The 24,443-nt window shown below is 49.2% G+C and overlaps 1 protein-coding gene and 6 non-coding genes across 26 annotated transcripts in view; 6 read left to right on the forward strand and 1 right to left on the reverse strand.

Moving 5' to 3' along the window:
* Positions 1–1,248: 1,248 nt before the first annotated feature.
* Positions 1,249–24,443, reverse strand: part of LOC141582140 (NBPF family member NBPF1-like) — a 60,808-nt gene continuing 37,613 nt past the window's right edge. For all 20 annotated transcript variants that reach the window (XM_074389649.1, XM_074389657.1, XM_074389647.1 and 17 more), the window contains 19 exons: positions 23,714–23,818; positions 22,262–22,334; positions 21,587–21,810; positions 19,688–19,792; positions 18,236–18,308; positions 17,561–17,784; positions 15,662–15,766; positions 14,210–14,282; positions 13,535–13,758; positions 11,636–11,740; positions 10,184–10,256; positions 9,509–9,732; positions 7,610–7,714; positions 6,158–6,230; positions 5,484–5,707; positions 3,627–3,678; positions 2,713–2,876; positions 1,997–2,047; positions 1,249–1,490 (listed from right to left, as the gene is read on the reverse strand). In XM_074389649.1, coding sequence (XP_074245750.1) covers positions 1,315–1,490; positions 1,997–2,047; positions 2,713–2,876; positions 3,627–3,678; positions 5,484–5,707; positions 6,158–6,230; positions 7,610–7,714; positions 9,509–9,732; positions 10,184–10,256; positions 11,636–11,740; positions 13,535–13,758; positions 14,210–14,282; positions 15,662–15,766; positions 17,561–17,784; positions 18,236–18,308; positions 19,688–19,792; positions 21,587–21,810; positions 22,262–22,334; positions 23,714–23,818 — 2,453 coding nt within the window. In that variant the 3' untranslated portion in view covers positions 1,249–1,314. The remainder of the gene's footprint in view (positions 1,491–1,996; positions 2,048–2,712; positions 2,877–3,626; positions 3,679–5,483; positions 5,708–6,157; positions 6,231–7,609; positions 7,715–9,508; positions 9,733–10,183; positions 10,257–11,635; positions 11,741–13,534; positions 13,759–14,209; positions 14,283–15,661; positions 15,767–17,560; positions 17,785–18,235; positions 18,309–19,687; positions 19,793–21,586; positions 21,811–22,261; positions 22,335–23,713; positions 23,819–24,443) is intronic.
* Positions 4,108–4,248, forward strand: LOC141582332 (U4 spliceosomal RNA). The gene has a single exon (XR_012515201.1). It is a non-coding gene; the product is annotated as a U4 spliceosomal RNA (small nuclear RNA).
* LOC141582322 (U4 spliceosomal RNA) lies at positions 8,144–8,284 on the forward strand. Its single transcript, XR_012515191.1, has one exon. It is a non-coding gene; the product is annotated as a U4 spliceosomal RNA (small nuclear RNA).
* Positions 12,170–12,310, forward strand: LOC141582323 (U4 spliceosomal RNA). The gene has a single exon (XR_012515192.1). It is a non-coding gene; the product is annotated as a U4 spliceosomal RNA (small nuclear RNA).
* On the forward strand, positions 16,196–16,336 carry LOC141582324 (U4 spliceosomal RNA). The gene has a single exon (XR_012515193.1). It is a non-coding gene; the product is annotated as a U4 spliceosomal RNA (small nuclear RNA).
* LOC141582325 (U4 spliceosomal RNA) lies at positions 20,222–20,362 on the forward strand. The gene has a single exon (XR_012515194.1). It is a non-coding gene; the product is annotated as a U4 spliceosomal RNA (small nuclear RNA).
* On the forward strand, positions 24,248–24,388 carry LOC141582326 (U4 spliceosomal RNA). The gene has a single exon (XR_012515195.1). It is a non-coding gene; the product is annotated as a U4 spliceosomal RNA (small nuclear RNA).

The following is a 24,443-nucleotide window of genomic DNA, read 5'->3' on the forward strand; positions in this document are numbered from 1 at the left end:
AGTCCTGGTATCACAGTAATGGTGATAGACAAATGGTGGAACAGTCCTGGTATCACGATCATGGTAGTAGACAAATGGTGGAACAGTCCTGGTATCATGATCATGGTGGTAGACAAATAGTGGAACAGTCCTGGTACCACAATCATGGTGATAGACAAATGGTGGAACAGTCCTGGCATCACGATCATTGTGGTAGACCAATGGTGGAAGAGTCCTGGTATCACGATCATGGTGATAGACAAATGGTGGAACAGTCCTCGTATAAAGATCATGCTGACAGACAAATGGTGGAACAGTACTGGTATCAGTATCATGGTGATAGACCAATAAAACAGTCCAGGTATTACGATCATGGTGATAGACAAATGGTGGAACAGTCCTGGTATCACAGTAATGGTGATAGACAAATGTTGGAACAGTCCTGGTGTCATGATCATGGTGATAGACAAATGGTGGAACAGTCCTGGTATCACGATCATGGTGATAGACAAATGGTGGAACAGTCCTGGTATCACAGTAATGGTGATAGACAAATGTTGGAACAGTCCTGGTGTCATGATCATGGTGATAGACAAATGGTGGAACAGTCCTGGTATCACGATCATGGTGATAGACAAATGGTGGAACAGTCCTGGTATCACAGTAATGGTGATAGACAAATGTTGGAACAGTCCTGGTGTCATGATCATGGTGATAGACAAATGGTGGAACAGTCCTATACCATGATCATGGTGGTAGACAGATGGTGGAACAGTCCTGGCATCACGATCATGGTGGGAGACACACAGGAACTTCTCTGCCTGCAGATGGCTGAGGTAGCATTGACCCTGCAGTGTTCCCGCAAAAACACTTAGGCTGAATTTAATCATGAGGACATTTTCAGACAACTGCAGAGTATAAACCATCGACGCAGACAGCTGACCTGTCTACAGACAAGCCCATGTCACCACCATCAATGACAACAACAAAAAGGTGAGGGGACACTTTGGGTTCAAAAGAACTAAAGAAATGGAGCTACATTATCTTTCGACTCTTTTTCAACCCAAAATGTCTCTTCTCTTTCAGTTGTGTGATCTGGGGTGACATGGGCTGTCTGAAGGAGACAGGTCCGTCGTGCTGCTCACTGGTCTACATTCTGAAGTTGTCTGGAGATTACCTCAGGCTATGAAACTCATGCTAAGTGTTTTCAGCAAGAACATGGCATTGTTCACAATCTGCACCGGCAGAGTCCCAGGTGACGTGTTGTCTCAGTGTGGGAATGTGACCCCTATCCGGGAGACCAGGTGGAGTCTTATCACCGTCATAGTAAGAAACCTACTGTCCATGTCCAAAGTCAAGCGAACATGCTCTTCTACAAATAAAAAAGAGCATATGTGTAAGCCTGGCAGGTGTAAAAAAACTCAGGATAGGCTGGATACATGGAATCCAATACATCCAGTGAGTACCGGAAGACTTCAGGCTCTTCTGCTTCCACCAGCTCCATGATGAGCCTAGAAAAGGGAAAAAAAAAAAAAAACAGAATAAGTCAAGGAAAATAAGACACCACAGAGCCCCAACTAGCTTTCATGGGGAGCACAAGAAAGTGGTTACTAAAAAAATAAAAATAGATCCCTTAATGACATAACAAATTATTGCCCTATGTTGGGATGGGCAAGAGTAGGGTAAAAAAGAATGAAAGAAAGAGAGAGAGAGAGAGAGAGAGTAAGCTGAGCTAACCGCCCAGGTGACACACTCATGAGGGAGGAAAAGGACACTCTGAGTGAGTACCCTCAGGACACACAGCGGACACTGATCATAAAAACAAGTATGCTCAACCTACGGCACTTAGTACATGATAAGGGGAGGAAGAAATGGAAACCTGAATATCTACTGCAACGAAAACCAACAGCAATGTTAGTAGGAGTAGTTCAGGCTTCGTTGAAACCATGGTGTCGATATTGTCAGCCCACTCCCTTCTCCCTGGACCTGGCGTCTCCAGGTGTCTGCTCAAAGTTACCTGGGGCATGGTGGGTCTTGGTCTTCTTCCTCTTCTTGCTTATTTGAATCTCTGCAATAAATTCAGACAGGGACAGACAAAATAAGCCAATTCCCCTACACCCATAACAGTCCACTGTCTAATCCCTACATACGGACCTCAGGCTCCTCAGCATGAGGACAGGACAATGTGAGAGACAGACTTCAGGAGGTCCCAAGGCCAATCATGATAGAGATTCCTTGGTTTGTGTCTCAGAACCAATGGTGAAGTGTCCCTATTCTGGTAGACCATTAACCTTTGACCCCAAGTGTGTACAAACAGTTACACCAAGTGTGTACAAACAGGGAAGAACCTCCCAGACATGCTTGGGGAACAAAACTCATGAGGAACTTGGTAGCTGGAAAGACACATTGAATTCAGATGGACAGACAGCTCGAGGGCATGGGCTGCATAGCTTGGTGTGAGTGTGCAAAACCTGCCTTGAGTTTCAATGTCCTGACAGTCGGTCCAGGGTGCGACGGGCATGGCCTGAGACTAGAGAGAGAGCAAAGCTCACTGACCCACCCCATGTACGTGCCTCAGACTGAATCCAGAGTGACTGAAATCTACACTGATGTACAGGGTCAGCCCACAGAGATGACAACTCTCAGCCCGGACAGGGGAGCAAAGCCCAAAGACTATGGGGTCTATCTGGGACACAAAATGGAGCTTTACCGCCTTCACAATGGAGTACTCACTGTCTATGTCACAAGCCAAGTCGACTTGCTGCTCCTCTAATGAGTGCAAGTTGCTCCTGTAACGCTCACTGAAGGCAGATGTGCCAGGAGGAACTGAGAGAGTCGAATAACCTTCAACCCAGGACTCCTGGGGGGCTTCTTCCTCCACAGACTCCTGCGGATTCCTGATGAGCCAGGCAGGACAGGGTGACAGAAGATTAAACCAACAGAGATTAGACAACAGAGTCTCCCAGCTGATCTGATGGAAGTCAGAATGAAGTGGTCCCAGAAAGCAAAGGAATTTTTCCTTCAAGAGGAAAAAAAAAACTATCCTTCTAAATGCAGGGCGGAGGGTGACTACCCTGGGGACCGATCACAAATGAGCAGCAAGTGCTCAGTGCATTTGCTACAGATGAGCCACTGCAGGACACCCAGACTAATAAGGGGCTTCAACTACCTCGCATCAGTTGGGTTCAATTTTACATGTGGCATTCAAGTGAACAGAGCTCTTGAGGCATTTCAGACACCCAGATTTTGGGTATTAAGGACCTCCATTTTCCAGTACGTTGATATCATATGTATATTTTTTGAATTTCTTCTATTCACAAATCCTAGCAAACATGCCAAAAGAAATACACAGAGAGCATACATGTGTCTCTCAATGGATTCAAACACATGGGAGAGAACAGGTGAAACCAACAAATCCCTGTGGGCTGACGTCATCTAGCTCACGGACTGTAGACTCCTATCTTGGGAGGACTAAGAAATTAAAACGTATAAAAGTGCCAAAATTCACGCACAACATTGTCAATAAAGACAATTTGTAGCTGGGTGAAAGGAAGAAAGACTTCCAGTCATCACTTCCTCGGTTTCCCTAAATCTGCAGTCTCAAGGTGTCACTACTGAACACACAGCTCAAAACCCCACAGCATTACCTGTGGGGTACGGGCCATTTTTCTTCCTCTTCCTCATCCTCACTTTGACTTTCTGTAAACAAATTCAGAGAAGCAGGTCACGTGAAGAACATCACACTTCACATGTGACCAAATCAGTGTTAAGTCACAGCACAAGCACAGAATTGTTCCCAGGGCAAGGATACAAATTCTGACAGGAAGATTCCAGGGTGCCCTAGATGAAGCCTGGTGAGTAGATGAGCCTGCTTTCCAGATGCCCGGGCTAAAATCTCCCTGTACAGGTACACCATAATGCTGTATTCTCTCCGCGAGTCTATGCAAAGTTAAACCAAATTTTTTCCCAGACAGTCTCCAAAAATTAGTCAAACTATTTTCGGGGAGTGTTGCTACACCACTGACGTATCTCACCAGGTAGCAAGGTCACTGAATGGTCACAGGCATCTAGACATGAAACCTGACAATATGTAAACTCTAACAACACCTGCTCGAAAAAGAATCTGCGAGCTTTGCGCAGTGGCAGTATCCGAGCCAATGAGTTTTATCTGAGATGAGATCATTGCTCATTGAAAACTTTCCCCGATACCCCGCCGTGAAGACAGGCAATAGAGTCGGCATTGACCCTTTCTGACAGTCTCTAGGGAGAAGGAATAAATAAAAGACAAAAAAAAAAACTAACAAAAAAGAATATGCGGGCCGGGCACGGTGGCTCACGCCTGGAATCCCAGCACTCTGAAAGGCCGAGGTGAGCACTTCACGAGGTCAGGAGATCGGGACCATCCCGGCTGACACGGTGAAAGCCTGTCTCTACTAAAAATACAAAGAAATTAGCTGGGCACGGTGGCACGCGCCTACAGTCTCAGCAACTCGGGAGGCTGAGGCAGAACAATCGTCTGAACCCGGGAGGCAGAGGTTGCAGTCACCTGAGATCGTGCAACTGAACTCCAGCCTGAATGACAGAGGGACGCTCCATCTCAAAAAAAAACAAAAAACAAAAAACAAAAAACAAACAAACAACAAAATCCTTGATTTGAAAGGACAAGGTGGGTCAAAAATTGGAGGTCTGGAGTTCAAAACCAGCCTGGCCAATATGGTGAAACCTCGTCTCCACTAAAAATACAAAAATTAGCCAGGTGTGGTGGTGGGCACCTGTGGTCCCAGCTACTCAGGAGGCAGAGGCAGGAGAATCACTGGAGTCCGTGAAGCGGAGATTGCAGTAAGCCAAGAGGGTGCCACTGCACTCCCGCCTGGGTGACAAAATAAGACTCCAACTCAACAACAGCAAACAACACGTGATGCTACCAAGAAAAATCGCGCCAGCCGTTGCACTGATGGGGCGGAGAGCCGGGGTGAGCCTCGCTTTACGGAAACATACCAGCAAGGTAAAGGGCAAATGTTTTCATCCTGGTTTCAAGGTGACTGTGCAGCTAAGCAAGCTGACTTAAAAGAGATCAAGACTGAAGCTCGGAGCAGTGAAACCTGGGGAACGATATCCCCCAATAAACAGGCAAGGCTCCCCGTTTCCTTAAAAAGAAATGGAAACTCCATGAACATCGTTCAGGGACAGATGACATCATTACAGGTGATGAGAGATACCGACTCAAAGCTAGGACACCTGACAGACACCTACTGGACACCTCCTGCACTCAGGTAACCATGAGTTTGTCACACTGGCCTGGGGTCTGGTAACCTGATACTTGGGCCTGGGAGATAAACGCACGGCACGAGCTGAGGAAAGAGATAAAAATTCCCCGATCATCTGTGTTTACTATCCCATCAAACATTTTTATTCGAAACGACCCGTGTGTATAGAGCCTGTCTTCCGAGGTGATCTTCCCCAGCCTAGACAGAGGTACCAAAAACAAGGAATGTAGAGGTCACCTGAAAGAATGATCAGAGCATCCTCCACTACATCATGAGATGATGGACTCCCTGCCGCCAGTGCAGAGTCCACGTGGTCTTCCTCAAACGTGATTTCATCGGTGTCTCCATGAGGCTGGCTGGAGTCAGTCGGGCCGTAGCTACTTGAACGAGTGATGGCACATTCCTCCAGTGAGTCTTCAGGGACTCTCTGGACATCAACCTTTGGCACCTCCCCGATGAGCCTGACGGTATAGAGATGACAAAACGTTAAACAAAGGGGGATTGGACCCCACGAAGTCCTGGCTGGTTTTCACAGGAGGAATAAGACGGGGGTCTCAGAAGGCAAATGGGAGGTTTCTTTGAGAGGAAACAGGGAATCCTCCTCTCTGCCACAGAGCATGGCTGCCATAGGAACCGGAGAGAAATGGAGCAGCTGGTATTCATCACACAGGGCAGAAAGGAGCTGAGAAGAACAGAGACTCAGTTATCCCTGCAGAATTCAGACACGGCACTCGGCACATACAAAGAACCACAACAGCTGCCACGCCCTGTGTCTCAGTTGGGTTCAACTGAACGTATGGTGGCCAAGGGAGCGGAGGCTTTTGGCCCACGGTAGACACCAGAGAGGGTGAGATTCTAGAACTTTTCCATACTGTACCACCCACTCCTTGCCCCTGATTATTCAGCATTACCTGGGGGCACGTGACTCCTGTATTATCTCAGCCTCTGCGACATGAACGTCTTCATCCTCATCTGCGTCATTTTCTGCAAGTACAGACGTGTTCGTTTAGATACTTCCCACTTCACACTCTGCAAGCACAGTCAGCCCAATGTGCACAGGGACACGAACGTCCGTGTGTGGGTCCCTGATCTACTAAACGCTCTCATGATTTCTCTTTCACAAAATGCCCTGGCATGGTTTCCTGATACACCGGGCAATGCGTTTCTGATCAGGAGGCTCACCGTCAAGAGGAGGCCAAATGTTGAAAAGACCTTCTGCTCCCACATCACCGGCGGCTTGTGCGGCCTCTCTCTGGACTTTGGCAGCTGTCTCCCCCATCCTGACACAGATCTGATGCCCAGGGACGCGCTCACCTTCCTGTCACAGTTCACATTTACAACCCGTTTCTTTCTCTTAGGAGAGGACAAACAAACTTGTCCCACAATTCTCTGCACATCAGGTGACTTCACAGGCCCTCCCAGTGGCTTCTGCTATGTTATTCTGGGACATTCTCTCCACAGGGAGTGCTCCAGTCTGAACCGCTTCCTAACACCCAGCGCCCACACATCAAGTGCTGTCTCCAACACCACACAGCGAGGGGCTTCATCTCATCTGGATAAGCGGTCGTAAGTGATCGCACACTTGAATGCTTCAGACGCTGCAAGGCATCTGCCTTTGCAGATGGAGAGAGAGAAATTCGCCTGACTTTGCAGATGAAGAGTCAGAAAGTCAGGAAGGAGAAATCAATTGCTCACCGACAGTTACTAAAGACACTGCTGAAGATACAGCCTGGGAACCTTCCTTCTGAATCCAGAGCTCTTTCCACTCCAACAACCGCCCTCCTGTCACAGCCTCCTTTCTGTCCTCTGCAACTGGACAGATGCCGCCTCTTGTTCCAAAGACCACCTCCCATCACATTATGGACGGAGCGGAGTCCTCTTTAAGCTCCCACGGCGGGTACCGTGTACTATCACCGGAGTTCCCCCAGGCCCCGAGAACGGAGCCTTCCCTGCCGGACCTCAGCGGAAACCTCAACTGAACGGCAGTTCACGAGCCTCAGCCATTTAGACCCACAGCCTAGATGCTACGTGTCTGCAGGATCTTCTGTGCTACAGAGAGGATTCCTGTCAACATGATTTAGCCTCTTGCTGAGAAAAACAGGTGGTTCTGTGCCTGTGCCGGGAATCCATAGCTGAGATTTGACCCTGAGTCCCACACCCGCCGTACTGCAGACGTGGAAAGGTGGCTACATACTCTGGCCTCTCTCTCATCCATTTTTAACAAAATGTTAAAATACAAAGTTATATTTGCCTAGAGGTATGGGGAAAATGAAATACATTCTGATGAAGAGAGCGTTCCGTTTCTCAGACAAAACACAGAACACTCTTCAGCACACTCGTGATGGTCAACCTATAGAACTTACCTTCCGTCTTCAGCTGGCAGCCCAGGTCGCAGGCCGCCTGGCTCATAAGAAGTTTATTTTGCTTGTCTTCGTATGTCTGGTCCTCCTCATGATCTCTTCCATCTTCTGTAAACAAATTCAGAAAAGCAGGTCACGTGAAGAACATCACACTTCACATGTGACCAAATCAGTGTTAAGTCACAGCACAAGCACAGAATTCTTCCCAGGGCAAGAATACGAATTCTGACAGGAACATTCCAGGGTGCCCTAGATGAAGCCTGGTGAGTAGATGAGCCTGCTTTCCAGATGCCCGGGCTAAAATCTCCCTGTACAGGTACACCATAATGCCGTATTCTCTCCGCGAGTCTATGCAAAGTTAAACCAAATTTTTTCCCAGAAAGTCTCCAAAAATTAGTCAAACTATTTTCGGGGAGCGTTGCTACAACACTGACGTATCTCACCAGGTAGCAAGGTCACTGAATGGTCACAGGCATCTAGACATGAAACCGGACACTATGTAAACTCTAACAACACCTGCTCGAAAAAGAATCTGCGAGCTTTGCGCAGTGGCAGTATCCTAGCCAATGAGTTTTATCTGAGATGAGATTATTGCTCATTGAAAACTTTCCCCGATACCCCGCCGTGAAGACAGGCAATAGAGTCGGCATTGACCCTTTCTGACAGTCTCTAGGGAGAAGGAATAAATAAAAGACAAAACAAAAACAAACAAAAAAGAATCTGCGGGCCGGGCACGGTGGCTCACGCCTGGAATCCCAGCACTCTGAAAGGCCGAGGTGAGCACTTCACGAGGTCAGGAGATCGGGACCATCCTGGCTGACACGGTGAAAGCCTGTCTCTACTAAAAATACAAAGAAATTAGCTGGGCACGGTGGCACGCGCCTACAGTCTCAGCAACTCGGGAGGCTGAGGCAGAACAATCGTCTGAACCCAGGAGGCAGAGGTTGCAGTCACCTGAGATCGTGGAACTGAACTCCAGCCTGAATGACAGAGGGACACTCCATCTCAAAAAATAAATAAATAAATAAATAAATAAATAAAAATCCTTGATTTGAAAGGACAAGGTGGGTCAAAAATTGGAGGTCTGGAGTTCAAAACCAGCCTGGCCAATATGGTGAAACCTCGTCTCCACTAAAAATACAAAAATTAGCCAGGTGTGGTGGTGGGCACCTGTGGTCCCAGCTACTCAGGAGGCAGAGGCAGGAGAATCACTGGAGTCCGTGAAGCGGAGATTGCAGTAAGCCAAGAGGGTGCCACTGCACTCCAGCCTGGGTGACAAAAAAAAGACTCCAACTCAACAACAGCAAACAACACGTGATGCTACCAAGAAAAATCGCGCCGGCCGTGGCACTGATGGGGCGGAGAGCCGGGGTGAGCCTTGCTTTACGGAAACATACCAGCAAGGTAAAGGGCAAATGTTTTCATCCTGGTTTCAAGGTGACTGTGCAGCTAAGCAAGCTGACTTAAAAGAGATCAAGACTGAAGCTCGGAGCAGTGAAACCTGGGGAACGATATCCCCCAATAAACAGGCAAGGCTCCCCGTTTCCTTAAAAAGAAATGGAAACTCCATGAACATCGTTCAGGGACAGATGACATCATTACAGGTGATGAGAGATACCGACTCAAAGCTAGGACACCTGACAGACACCTACTGGACACCTCCTGCACTCAGGTGACCGTGAGTTTGTCACACTGGCCTGGGGTCTGGTAACTTGATACTTGGGCCTGGGAGACAAACGCACGGCACGAGCTGAGGAAGAGATAAAAATTCCCCGATCATCTGTGTTTACTATCCCATCCCACATTTTTATTCAAACCCATCCGTGTGTATAGAGCCCGTCTTCCGAGGTGATCTTCCCCAGCCTAGACAGAGGTACCAAAAACAAGGAATGTAGAGGTCACCTGAAAGAATGATCAGAGCATCCTCCACTACATCATGAGATGATGGACTCCCTGCCGCCAGTGCAGAGTCCACGTGGTCTTCCTCAAACGTGATTTCATCGGTGTCTCCGTGAGGCTGGCTGGAGTCAGTCGGGCCGTAGCTACTTGAACGAGTGATGGCACATTCCTCCAGTGAGTCTTCAGGGACTCTCTGGACATCAACCTTTGGCACCTCCCCGATGAGCCTGACGGTATAGAGATGACAAAACGTTAAACAAAGGGGGATTGGACCCCACGAAGTCCTGGCTGGTTTTCACAGGAGGAATAAGACGGGGGTCTCAGAAGGCAAATGGGAGGTTCCCTTTGAGAGGAAACAGGCAATCCTCCTCTCTGCCACAGAGCATGGCTGCCATGGGAACCGGAGAGAAAGGGAGCAGCTGGTATTCATCACACGGGGCAGAAAGGAGCTGAGAAGAACAGAGACTCAGTTATCCCTGCAGAATTCAGACACGGCACTCGGCACATACAAAGAACCACAACAGCTGCCACGCCCTGTGTCTCAGTTGGGTTCAACTGAACGTATGGTGGCCAAGGGAGCGGAGGCTTTTGGCCCACGGTAGACACCAGAGAGGGTGAGATTCTAGAACTTTCCCATACTTTACCACCCACTACTTGCCCCTGATTATTCAGCATTACCTGGGGGCACGTGACTCCTGTATTATCTCAGCCTCTGCGACATGAACGTCTTCATCCTCATCTGCGTCATTTTCTGCAAGTACAGACGTGTTCGTTCAGATATTTCCCACTTCACACTCTGCAAGCACAGTCAGCCCAATGTGCACAGGGACACGAACGTCCGTGTGTGGGTCCCTGATCTACTGAACGCTCTCATGATTTCTCTTTCACAAAATGCCCTGGCACGGTTTCCTGATCCACCGGGCAATGCATTTCTGATCCGGAGGCTCACCGTCAAGAGGAGGCCAAATGTTGAAAAGACCTTCTGCTCCCACATCACCGGAGGCTTGTGGGGCCTCTCTCTGGACTTTGGCAGCTGTCTCCCCCATCCTGACACAGATCTGATGCCCAGGGACACGCTTGCCTTCCTGTCACAGTTCACATTTACAACCCGTTTCTTTCTCTTAGGAGAGGACAAACAAACTTGTCCCACAATTCTCTGCACATCAGGTGACTTCACAGGCCCTCCCAGTGGCTTCTGCTATGTTATTCTGGGACGTTCTCGCCACAGGGAGTGCTCCGGTCTGAACCGCTTCCTAACACCCAATGCCCGCACATCAAGCGCTGTCTCCAACACCACACAGCGAGGGGCTTCATCTCATCTGGATAAGCGGTCCTAAGTGATCGCACACTTGAATGCTTCAGACGCTGCAAGGCATCTGCCTTTGCAGATGGAGAGAGAGAAATTTGCCTGACTTTGCAGATGAAGAGACAGAAAGTCAGGAAGGAGAAATCAATTGCTCACCGACAGTTACTAAAGACACTGCTGAAGATACAGCCTGGGAACCTTCCTTCTGAATCCAGAGCTCTTTCCACTCCAACAACCGCCCTCCTGTCACAGCCTCCTTTCTGTCCTCTGCAACTGGACAGATGCCGCCTCTTGTTCCAAAGACCACCTCCCATCACATTATGGACGGAGCGGAGTCCTCTTTAAGCTCCCACGGCGGGTACCGTGTACTATCACCGGAGTTCCCCCAGGCCCCGAGAACGGAGCCTTCCCTGCCGGACCTCAGCGGAAACCTCAACTGAACGGCAGTTCACGAGCCTCAGCCATTTAGACCCACAGCCTAGATGCTACGTGTCTGCAGGATCTTCTGTGCTACAGAGAGGATTCCTGTCAACATGATTTAGCCTCTTGCTGAGAAAAACAGGTGGTTCTGTGCCTGTGCCGGGAATCCATAGCTGAGATTTGACCCTGAGTCCCACACCCGCCGTACTGCAGACGTGGAAAGGTGGCTACATACTCTGGCCTCTCTCTCATCCATTTTTAACAAAATGTTAAAATACAAAGTTATATTTGCCTAGAGGTATGGGGAAAATGAAATACATTCTGATGAAGAGAGCGTTCCGTTTCTCAGACAAAACACAGAACACTCTTCAGCACACTCGTGATGGTCAACCTATAGAACTTACCTTCCGTCTTCAGCTGGCAGCCCAGGTCGCAGGCCGCCTGGCTCATAAGAAGTTTATTTTGCTTGTCTTCGTATGTCTGGTCCTCCTCATGATCTCTTCCATCTTCTGTAAACAAATTCAGAAAAGCAGGTCACGTGAAGAACATCACACTTCACATGTGACCAAATCAGTGTTAAGTCACAGCACAAGCACAGAATTCTTCCCAGGGCAAGAATACGAATTCTGACAGGAACATTCCAGGGTGCCCTAGATGAAGCCTGGTGAGTAGATGAGCCTGCTTTCCAGATGCCCGGGCTAAAATCTCCCTGTACAGGTACACCATAATGCCGTATTCTCTCCGCGAGTCTATGCAAAGTTAAACCAAATTTTTTCCCAGAAAGTCTCCAAAAATTAGTCAAACTATTTTCGGGGAGCGTTGCTACAACACTGACGTATCTCACCAGGTAGCAAGGTCACTGAATGGTCACAGGCATCTAGACATGAAACCGGACACTATGTAAACTCTAACAACACCTGCTCGAAAAAGAATCTGCGAGCTTTGCGCAGTGGCAGTATCCTAGCCAATGAGTTTTATCTGAGATGAGATTATTGCTCATTGAAAACTTTCCCCGATACCCCGCCGTGAAGACAGGCAATAGAGTCGGCATTGACCCTTTCTGACAGTCTCTAGGGAGAAGGAATAAATAAAAGACAAAACAAAAACAAACAAAAAAGAATCTGCGGGCCGGGCACGGTGGCTCACGCCTGGAATCCCAGCACTCTGAAAGGCCGAGGTGAGCACTTCACGAGGTCAGGAGATCGGGACCATCCTGGCTGACACGGTGAAAGCCTGTCTCTACTAAAAATACAAAGAAATTAGCTGGGCACGGTGGCACGCGCCTACAGTCTCAGCAACTCGGGAGGCTGAGGCAGAACAATCGTCTGAACCCAGGAGGCAGAGGTTGCAGTCACCTGAGATCGTGGAACTGAACTCCAGCCTGAATGACAGAGGGACACTCCATCTCAAAAAATAAATAAATAAATAAATAAATAAATAAAAATCCTTGATTTGAAAGGACAAGGTGGGTCAAAAATTGGAGGTCTGGAGTTCAAAACCAGCCTGGCCAATATGGTGAAACCTCGTCTCCACTAAAAATACAAAAATTAGCCAGGTGTGGTGGTGGGCACCTGTGGTCCCAGCTACTCAGGAGGCAGAGGCAGGAGAATCACTGGAGTCCGTGAAGCGGAGATTGCAGTAAGCCAAGAGGGTGCCACTGCACTCCAGCCTGGGTGACAAAAAAAAGACTCCAACTCAACAACAGCAAACAACACGTGATGCTACCAAGAAAAATCGCGCCGGCCGTGGCACTGATGGGGCGGAGAGCCGGGGTGAGCCTTGCTTTACGGAAACATACCAGCAAGGTAAAGGGCAAATGTTTTCATCCTGGTTTCAAGGTGACTGTGCAGCTAAGCAAGCTGACTTAAAAGAGATCAAGACTGAAGCTCGGAGCAGTGAAACCTGGGGAACGATATCCCCCAATAAACAGGCAAGGCTCCCCGTTTCCTTAAAAAGAAATGGAAACTCCATGAACATCGTTCAGGGACAGATGACATCATTACAGGTGATGAGAGATACCGACTCAAAGCTAGGACACCTGACAGACACCTACTGGACACCTCCTGCACTCAGGTGACCGTGAGTTTGTCACACTGGCCTGGGGTCTGGTAACTTGATACTTGGGCCTGGGAGACAAACGCACGGCACGAGCTGAGGAAGAGATAAAAATTCCCCGATCATCTGTGTTTACTATCCCATCCCACATTTTTATTCAAACCCATCCGTGTGTATAGAGCCCGTCTTCCGAGGTGATCTTCCCCAGCCTAGACAGAGGTACCAAAAACAAGGAATGTAGAGGTCACCTGAAAGAATGATCAGAGCATCCTCCACTACATCATGAGATGATGGACTCCCTGCCGCCAGTGCAGAGTCCACGTGGTCTTCCTCAAACGTGATTTCATCGGTGTCTCCGTGAGGCTGGCTGGAGTCAGTCGGGCCGTAGCTACTTGAACGAGTGATGGCACATTCCTCCAGTGAGTCTTCAGGGACTCTCTGGACATCAACCTTTGGCACCTCCCCGATGAGCCTGACGGTATAGAGATGACAAAACGTTAAACAAAGGGGGATTGGACCCCACGAAGTCCTGGCTGGTTTTCACAGGAGGAATAAGACGGGGGTCTCAGAAGGCAAATGGGAGGTTCCCTTTGAGAGGAAACAGGCAATCCTCCTCTCTGCCACAGAGCATGGCTGCCATGGGAACCGGAGAGAAAGGGAGCAGCTGGTATTCATCACACGGGGCAGAAAGGAGCTGAGAAGAACAGAGACTCAGTTATCCCTGCAGAATTCAGACACGGCACTCGGCACATACAAAGAACCACAACAGCTGCCACGCCCTGTGTCTCAGTTGGGTTCAACTGAACGTATGGTGGCCAAGGGAGCGGAGGCTTTTGGCCCACGGTAGACACCAGAGAGGGTGAGATTCTAGAACTTTCCCATACTTTACCACCCACTACTTGCCCCTGATTATTCAGCATTACCTGGGGGCACGTGACTCCTGTATTATCTCAGCCTCTGCGACATGAACGTCTTCATCCTCATCTGCGTCATTTTCTGCAAGTACAGATGTGTTCGTTCAGATATTTCCCACTTCACACTCTGCAAGCACAGTCAGCCCAATGTGCACAGGGACACGAACGTCCGTGTGTGGGTCCCTGATCTACTGAACGCTCTCATGATTTCTCTTTCACAAAATGCCCTGGCACGGTTTCCTGATCCACCGGGCAATGCATTTCTGATCCGGAGGCTCACCGTCAAGAGGAGGCCAAATGTTGAAAAGACCTTCTGCTCCCACATCACCGGAGGCTTGTGGGGCCTCTCTCTGGACTTTGGCAGCTGTCTCCCCCATCCTGACACAGATCTGATGCCCAGGGACACGCTTGCCTTCCTGTCACAGTTCACATTTACAACCCGTTTCTTTCCCTTAGGAGAGGACAAACAAACTTGTCCCACAATTCTCTGCACATCAGGTGACTTCACAGGCCCTCCCAGTGGCTTCTGCTATGTTATTCTGGGACGTTCTCGCCACAGGGAGTGCTCCGGTCTGAACCGCTTCCTAACACCCAATGCCCGCACATCAAGCGCTGTCTCCAACACCACACAGCGAGGGGCTTCATCTCATCTGGATAAGCGGTCCTAAGTGATCGCACACTTGAATGCTTCAGACGCTGCAAGGCATCTGCCTTTGCAGATGGAGAGAGAGAAATTTGCCTGACTTTGCAGATGAAGAGACAGAAAGTCAGGAAGGAGAAATCAATTGCTCACCGACAGTTACTAAAGACACTGCTGAAGATACAGCCTGGGAACCTTCCTTCTGAATCCAGAGCTCTTTCCACTCCAACAACCGCCCTCCTGTCACAGCCTCCTTTCTGTCCTCTGCAACTGGACAGATGCCGCCTCTTGTTCCAAAGACCACCTCCCATCACATTATGGACGGAGCGGAGTCCTCTTTAAGCTCCCACGGCGGGTACCGTGTACTATCACCGGAGTTCCCCCAGGCCCCGAGAACGGAGCCTTCCCTGCCGGACCTCAGCGGAAACCTCAACTGAACGGCAGTTCACGAGCCTCAGCCATTTAGACCCACAGCCTAGATGCTACGTGTCTGCAGGATCTTCTGTGCTACAGAGAGGATTCCTGTCAACATGATTTAGCCTCTTGCTGAGAAAAACAGGTGGTTCTGTGCCTGTGCCGGGAATCCATAGCTGAGATTTGACCCTGAGTCCCACACCCGCCGTACTGCAGACGTGGAAAGGTGGCTACATACTCTGGCCTCTCTCTCATCCATTTTTAACAAAATGTTAAAATACAAAGTTATATTTGCCTAGAGGTATGGGGAAAATGAAATACATTCTGATGAAGAGAGCGTTCCGTTTCTCAGACAAAACACAGAACACTCTTCAGCACACTCGTGATGGTCAACCTATAGAACTTACCTTCCGTCTTCAGCTGGCAGCCCAGGTCGCAGGCCGCCTGGCTCATAAGAAGTTTATTTTGCTTGTCTTCGTATGTCTGGTCCTCCTCATGATCTCTTCCATCTTCTGTAAACAAATTCAGAAAAGCAGGTCACGTGAAGAACATCACACTTCACATGTGACCAAATCAGTGTTAAGTCACAGCACAAGCACAGAATTCTTCCCAGGGCAAGAATACGAATTCTGACAGGAACATTCCAGGGTGCCCTAGATGAAGCCTGGTGAGTAGATGAGCCTGCTTTCCAGATGCCCGGGCTAAAATCTCCCTGTACAGGTACACCATAATGCCGTATTCTCTCCGCGAGTCTATGCAAAGTTAAACCAAATTTTTTCCCAGAAAGTCTCCAAAAATTAGTCAAACTATTTTCGGGGAGCGTTGCTACAACACTGACGTATCTCACCAGGTAGCAAGGTCACTGAATGGTCACAGGCATCTAGACATGAAACCGGACACTATGTAAACTCTAACAACACCTGCTCGAAAAAGAATCTGCGAGCTTTGCGCAGTGGCAGTATCCTAGCCAATGAGTTTTATCTGAGATGAGATTATTGCTCATTGAAAACTTTCCCCGATACCCCGCCGTGAAGACAGGCAATAGAGTCGGCATTGACCCTTTCTGACAGTCTCTAGGGAGAAGGAATAAATAAAAGACAAAACAAAAACAAACAAAAAAGAATCTGCGGGCCGGGCACGGTGGCTCACGCCTGGAATCCCAGCACTCTGAAAGGCCGAGGTGAGCACTTCACGAGGTCAGGAGATCGGGACCATCCTGGCTGACACGGTGAAAGCCTGTCTCTACTAAAAATACAAAGAAATTAGCTGGGCACGGTGGCACGCGCCTACAGTCTCAGCAACTCGGGAGGCTGAGGCAGAACAATCGTCTGAACCCAGGAGGCAGAGGTTGCAGTCACCTGAGATCGTGGAACTGAACTCCAGCCTGAATGACAGAGGGACACTCCATCTCAAAAAATAAATAAATAAATAAATAAATAAAAAAAAATCCTTGATTTGAAAGGACAAGGTGGGTCAAAAATTGGAGGTCTGGAGTTCAAAACCAGCCTGGCCAATATGGTGAAACCTCGTCTCCACTAAAAATACAAAAATTAGCCAGGTGTGGTGGTGGGCACCTGTGGTCCCAGCTACTCAGGAGGCAGAGGCAGGAGAATCACTGGAGTCCGTGAAGCGGAGATTGCAGTAAGCCAAGAGGGTGCCACTGCACTCCAGCCTGGGTGACAAAAAAAAGACTCCAACTCAACAACAGCAAACAACACGTGATGCTACCAAGAAAAATCGCGCCGGCCGTGGCACTGATGGGGCGGAGAGCCGGGGTGAGCCTTGCTTTACGGAAACATACCAGCAAGGTAAAGGGCAAATGTTTTCATCCTGGTTTCAAGGTGACTGTGCAGCTAAGCAAGCTGACTTAAAAGAGATCAAGACTGAAGCTCGGAGCAGTGAAACCTGGGGAACGATATCCCCCAATAAACAGGCAAGGCTCCCCGTTTCCTTAAAAAGAAATGGAAACTCCATGAACATCGTTCAGGGACAGATGACATCATTACAGGTGATGAGAGATACCGACTCAAAGCTAGGACACCTGACAGACACCTACTGGACACCTCCTGCACTCAGGTGACCGTGAGTTTGTCACACTGGCCTGGGGTCTGGTAACTTGATACTTGGGCCTGGGAGACAAACGCACGGCACGAGCTGAGGAAGAGATAAAAATTCCCCGATCATCTGTGTTTACTATCCCATCCCACATTTTTATTCAAACCCATCCGTGTGTATAGAGCCCGTCTTCCGAGGTGATCTTCCCCAGCCTAGACAGAGGTACCAAAAACAAGGAATGTAGAGGTCACCTGAAAGAATGATCAGAGCATCCTCCACTACATCATGAGATGATGGACTCCCTGCCGCCAGTGCAGAGTCCACGTGGTCTTCCTCAAACGTGATTTCATCGGTGTCTCCGTGAGGCTGGCTGGAGTCAGTCGGGCCGTAGCTACTTGAACGAGTGATGGCACATTCCTCCAGTGAGTCTTCAGGGACTCTCTGGACATCAACCTTTGGCACCTCCCCGATGAGCCTGACGGTATAGAGATGACAAAACGTTAAACAAAGGGGGATTGGACCCCACGAAGTCCTGGCTGGTTTTCACAGGAGGAATAAGACGGGGGTCTCAGAAGGCAAATGGGAGGTTCCCTTTGAGAGGAAACAGGCAATCCTCCTCTCTGCCACAGAGCATGGCTGCCATGGGAACCGGAGAGAAAGGGAGCAGCTGGTATTCATCACACGGGGCAGAAAGGAGCTGAGAAGAACAGAGACTCAGTTATCCCTGCAGAATTCAGACACGGCACTCGGCACATACAAAGAACCACAACAGCTGCCACGCCCTGTGTCTCAGTTGGGTTCAACTGAACGTATGGTGGCCAAGGGAGCGGAGGCTTTTGGCCCACGGTAGACACCAGAGAGGGTGAGATTCTAGAACTTTCCCATACTTTACCACCCACTACTTGCCCCTGATTATTCAGCATTACCTGGGGGCACGTGACTCCTGTATTATCTCAGCCTCTGCGACATGAACGTCTTCATCCTCATCTGCGTCATTTTCTGCAAGTACAGACGTGTTCGTTCAGATATTTCCCACTTCACACTCTGCAAGCACAGTCAGCCCAATGTGCACAGGGACACGAACGTCCGTGTGTGGGTCCCTGATCTACTGAACGCTCTCATGATTTCTCTTTCACAAAATGCCCTGGCACGGTTTCCTGATCCACCGGGCAATGCATTTCTGATCCGGAGGCTCACCGTCAAGAGGAGGCCAAATGTTGAAAAGACCTTCTGCTCCCACATCACCGGAGGCTTGTGGGGCCTCTCTCTGGACTTTGGCAGCTGTCTCCCCCATCCTGACACAGATCTGATGCCCAGGGACACGCTTGCCTTCCTGTCACAGTTCACATTTACAACCCGTTTCTTTCCCTTAGGAGAGGACAAACAAACTTGTCCCACAATTCTCTGCACATCAGGTGACTTCACAGGCCCTCCCAGTGGCTTCTGCTATGTTATTCTGGGACGTTCTCGCCACAGGGAGTGCTCCGGTCTGAACCGCTTCCTAACACCCAATGCCCGCACATCAAGCGCTGTCTCCAACACCACACAGCGAGGGGCTTCATCTCATCTGGATAAGCGGTCCTAAGTGATCGCACACTTGAATGCTTCAGACGCTGCAAGGCATCTGCCTTTGCAGATGGAGAGAGAGAAATTTGCCTGACTTTGCAGATGAAGAGACAGAAAGTCAGGAAGGAGAAATCAATTGCTCACCGACAGTTACTAAAGACACTGCTGAAGATACAGCCTGGGAACCTTCCTTCTGAATCCAGAGCTCTTTCCACTCCAACAACCGCCCTCCTGTCACAGCCTCCTTTCTGTCCTCTGCAACTGGACAGATGCCGCCTCTTGTTCCAAAGACCACCTCCCATCACATTATGGACGGAGCGGAGTCCTCTTTAAGCTCCCACGGCGGGTACCGTGTACTATCACCGGAGTTCCCCCAGGCCCCGAGAACGGAGCCTTCCCTGCCGGACCTCAGCGGAAACCTCAACTGAACGGCAGTTCACGAGCCTCAGCCATTTAGACCCACAGCCTAGATGCTACGTGTCTGCAGGATCTTCTGTGCTACAGAGAGGATTCCTGTCAACATGATTTAGCCTCTTGCTGAGAAAAACAGGTGGTTCTGTGCCTGTGCCGGGAATCCATAGCTGAGATTTGACCCTGAGTCCCACACCCGCCGTACTGCAGACGTGGAAAGGTGGCTACATACTCTGGCCTCTCTCTCATCCATTTTTAACAAAATGTTAAAATACAAAGTTATATTTGCCTAGAGGTATGGGGAAAATGAAATACATTCTGATGAAGAGAGCGTTCCGTTTCTCAGACAAAACACAGAACACTCTTCAGCACACTCGTGATGGTCAACCTATAGAACTTACCTTCCGTCTTCAGCTGGCAGCCCAGGTCGCAGGCCGCCTGGCTCATAAGAAGTTTATTTTGCTTGTCTTCGTATGTCTGGTCCTCCTCATGATCTCTTCCATCTTCTGTAAACAAATTCAGAAAAGCAGGTCACGTGAAGAACATCACACTTCACATGTGACCAAATCAGTGTTAAGTCACAGCACAAGCACAGAATTCTTCCCAGGGCAAGAATACGAATTCTGACAGGAACATTCCAGGGTGCCCTAGATGAAGCCTGGTGAGTAGATGAGCCTGCTTTCCAGATGCCCGGGCTAAAATCTCCCTGTACAGGTACACCATAATGCCGTATTCTCTCCGCGAGTCTATGCAAAGTTAAACCAAATTTTTTCCCAGAAAGTCTCCAAAAATTAGTCAAACTATTTTCGGGGAGCGTTGCTACAACACTGACGTATCTCACCAGGTAGCAAGGTCACTGAATGGTCACAGGCATCTAGACATGAAACCGGACACTATGTAAACTCTAACAACACCTGCTCGAAAAAGAATCTGCGAGCTTTGCGCAGTGGCAGTATCCTAGCCAATGAGTTTTATCTGAGATGAGATTATTGCTCATTGAAAACTTTCCCCGATACCCCGCCGTGAAGACAGGCAATAGAGTCGGCATTGACCCTTTCTGACAGTCTCTAGGGAGAAGGAATAAATAAAAGACAAAACAAAAACAAACAAAAAAGAATCTGCGGGCCGGGCACGGTGGCTCACGCCTGGAATCCCAGCACTCTGAAAGGCCGAGGTGAGCACTTCACGAGGTCAGGAGATCGGGACCATCCTGGCTGACACGGTGAAAGCCTGTCTCTACTAAAAATACAAAGAAATTAGCTGGGCACGGTGGCACGCGCCTACAGTCTCAGCAACTCGGGAGGCTGAGGCAGAACAATCGTCTGAACCCAGGAGGCAGAGGTTGCAGTCACCTGAGATCGTGGAACTGAACTCCAGCCTGAATGACAGAGGGACACTCCATCTCAAAAAATAAATAAATAAATAAATAAATAAATAAAAATCCTTGATTTGAAAGGACAAGGTGGGTCAAAAATTGGAGGTCTGGAGTTCAAAACCAGCCTGGCCAATATGGTGAAACCTCGTCTCCACTAAAAATACAAAAATTAGCCAGGTGTGGTGGTGGGCACCTGTGGTCCCAGCTACTCAGGAGGCAGAGGCAGGAGAATCACTGGAGTCCGTGAAGCGGAGATTGCAGTAAGCCAAGAGGGTGCCACTGCACTCCAGCCTGGGTGACAAAAAAAAGACTCCAACTCAACAACAGCAAACAACACGTGATGCTACCAAGAAAAATCGCGCCGGCCGTGGCACTGATGGGGCGGAGAGCCGGGGTGAGCCTTGCTTTACGGAAACATACCAGCAAGGTAAAGGGCAAATGTTTTCATCCTGGTTTCAAGGTGACTGTGCAGCTAAGCAAGCTGACTTAAAAGAGATCAAGACTGAAGCTCGGAGCAGTGAAACCTGGGGAACGATATCCCCCAATAAACAGGCAAGGCTCCCCGTTTCCTTAAAAAGAAATGGAAACTCCATGAACATCGTTCAGGGACAGATGACATCATTACAGGTGATGAGAGATACCGACTCAAAGCTAGGACACCTGACAGACACCTACTGGACACCTCCTGCACTCAGGTGACCGTGAGTTTGTCACACTGGCCTGGGGTCTGGTAACTTGATACTTGGGCCTGGGAGACAAACGCACGGCACGAGCTGAGGAAGAGATAAAAATTCCCCGATCATCTGTGTTTACTATCCCATCCCACATTTTTATTCAAACCCATCCGTGTGTATAGAGCCCGTCTTCCGAGGTGATCTTCCCCAGCCTAGACAGAGGTACCAAAAACAAGGAATGTAGAGGTCACCTGAAAGAATGATCAGAGCATCCTCCACTACATCATGAGATGATGGACTCCCTGCCGCCAGTGCAGAGTCCACGTGGTCTTCCTCAAACGTGATTTCATCGGTGTCTCCGTGAGGCTGGCTGGAGTCAGTCGGGCCGTAGCTACTTGAACGAGTGATGGCACATTCCTCCAGTGAGTCTTCAGGGACTCTCTGGACATCAACCTTTGGCACCTCCCCGATGAGCCTGACGGTATAGAGATGACAAAACGTTAAACAAAGGGGGATTGGACCCCACGAAGTCCTGGCTGGTTTTCACAGGAGGAATAAGACGGGGGTCTCAGAAGGCAAATGGGAGGTTCCCTTTGAGAGGAAACAGGCAATCCTCCTCTCTGCCACAGAGCATGGCTGCCATGGGAACCGGAGAGAAAGGGAGCAGCTGGTATTCATCACACGGGGCAGAAAGGAGCTGAGAAGAACAGAGACTCAGTTATCCCTGCAGAATTCAGACACGGCACTCGGCACATACAAAGAACCACAACAGCTGCCACGCCCTGTGTCTCAGTTGGGTTCAACTGAACGTATGGTGGCCAAGGGAGCGGAGGCTTTTGGCCCACGGTAGACACCAGAGAGGGTGAGATTCTAGAACTTTCCCATACTTTACCACCCACTACTTGCCCCTGATTATTCAGCATTACCTGGGGGCACGTGACTCCTGTATTATCTCAGCCTCTGCGACATGAACGTCTTCATCCTCATCTGCGTCATTTTCTGCAAGTACAGACGTGTTCGTTCAGATATTTCCCACTTCACACTCTGCAAGCACAGTCAGCCCAATGTGCACAGGGACACGAACGTCCGTGTGTGGGTCCCTGATCTACTGAACGCTCTCATGATTTCTCTTTCACAAAATGCCCTGGCACGGTTTCCTGATCCACCGGGCAATGCATTTCTGATCCGGAGGCTCACCGTCAAGAGGAGGCCAAATGTTGAAAAGACCTTCTGCTCCCACATCACCGGAGGCTTGTGGGGCCTCTCTCTGGACTTTGGCAGCTGTCTCCCCCATCCTGACACAGATCTGATGCCCAGGGACACGCTTGCCTTCCTGTCACAGTTCACATTTACAACCCGTTTCTTTCCCTTAGGAGAGGACAAACAAACTTGTCCCACAATTCTCTGCACATCAGGTGACTTCACAGGCCCTCCCAGTGGCTTCTGCTATGTTATTCTGGGACGTTCTCGCCACAGGGAGTGCTCCGGTCTGAACCGCTTCCTAACACCCAATGCCCGCACATCAAGCGCTGTCTCCAACACCACACAGCGAGGGGCTTCATCTCATCTGGATAAGCGGTCCTAAGTGATCGCACACTTGAATGCTTCAGACGCTGCAAGGCATCTGCCTTTGCAGATGGAGAGAGAGAAATTTGCCTGACTTTGCAGATGAAGAGACAGAAAGTCAGGAAGGAGAAATCAATTGCTCACCGACAGTTACTAAAGACACTGCTGAAGATACAGCCTGGGAACCTTCCTTCTGAATCCAGAGCTCTTTCCACTCCAACAACCGCCCTCCTGTCACAGCCTCCTTTCTGTCCTCTGCAACTGGACAGATGCCGCCTCTTGTTCCAAAGACCACCTCCCATCACATTATGGACGGAGCGGAGTCCTCTTTAAGCTCCCACGGCGGGTACCGTGTACTATCACCGGAGTTCCCCCAGGCCCCGAGAACGGAGCCTTCCCTGCCGGACCTCAGCGGAAACCTCAACTGAACGGCAGTTCACGAGCCTCAGCCATTTAGACCCACAGCCTAGATGCTACGTGTCTGCAGGATCTTCTGTGCTACAGAGAGGATTCCTGTCAACATGATTTAGCCTCTTGCTGAGAAAAACAGGTGGTTCTGTGCCTGTGCCGGGAATCCATAGCTGAGATTTGACCCTGAGTCCCACACCCGCCGTACTGCAGACGTGGAAAGGTGGCTACATACTCTGGCCTCTCTCTCATCCATTTTTAACAAAATGTTAAAATACAAAGTTATATTTGCCTAGAGGTATGGGGAAAATGAAATACATTCTGATGAAGAGAGCGTTCCGTTTCTCAGACAAAACACAGAACACTCTTCAGCACACTCGTGATGGTCAACCTATAGAACTTACCTTCCGTCTTCAGCTGGCAGCCCAGGTCGCAGGCCGCCTGGCTCATAAGAAGTTTATTTTGCTTGTCTTCGTATGTCTGGTCCTCCTCATGATCTCTTCCATCTTCTGTAAACGAATTCAGAAAAGCAGGTCACGTGAAGAACATCACACTTCACATGTGACCAAATCAGTGTTAAGTCACAGCACAAGCACAGAATTCTTCCCAGGGCAAGAATACGAATTCTGACAGGAACATTCCAGGGTGCCCTAGATGAAGCCTGGTGAGTAGATGAGCCTGCTTTCCAGATGCCCGGGCTAAAATCTCCCTGTACAGGTACACCATAATGCCGTATTCTCTCCGCGAGTCTATGCAAAGTTAAACCAAATTTTTTCCCAGAAAGTCTCCAAAAATTAGTCAAACTATTTTCGGGGAGCGTTGCTACAACACTGACGTATCTCACCAGGTAGCAAGGTCACTGAATGGTCACAGGCATCTAGACATGAAACCGGACACTATGTAAACTCTAACAACACCTGCTCGAAAAAGAATCTGCGAGCTTTGCGCAGTGGCAGTATCCTAGCCAATGAGTTTTATCTGAGATGAGATTATTGCTCATTGAAAACTTTCCCCGATACCCCGCCGTGAAGACAGGCAATAGAGTCGGCATTGACCCTTTCTGACAGTCTCTAGGGAGAAGGAATAAATAAAAGACAAAACAAAAACAAACAAAAAAGAATCTGCGGGCCGGGC

This window comes from Saimiri boliviensis, chromosome 19 (assembly GCF_048565385.1).
Source record: "Saimiri boliviensis isolate mSaiBol1 chromosome 19, mSaiBol1.pri, whole genome shotgun sequence".
NCBI classification, from domain to species: domain Eukaryota; kingdom Metazoa; phylum Chordata; class Mammalia; order Primates; family Cebidae; genus Saimiri; species Saimiri boliviensis.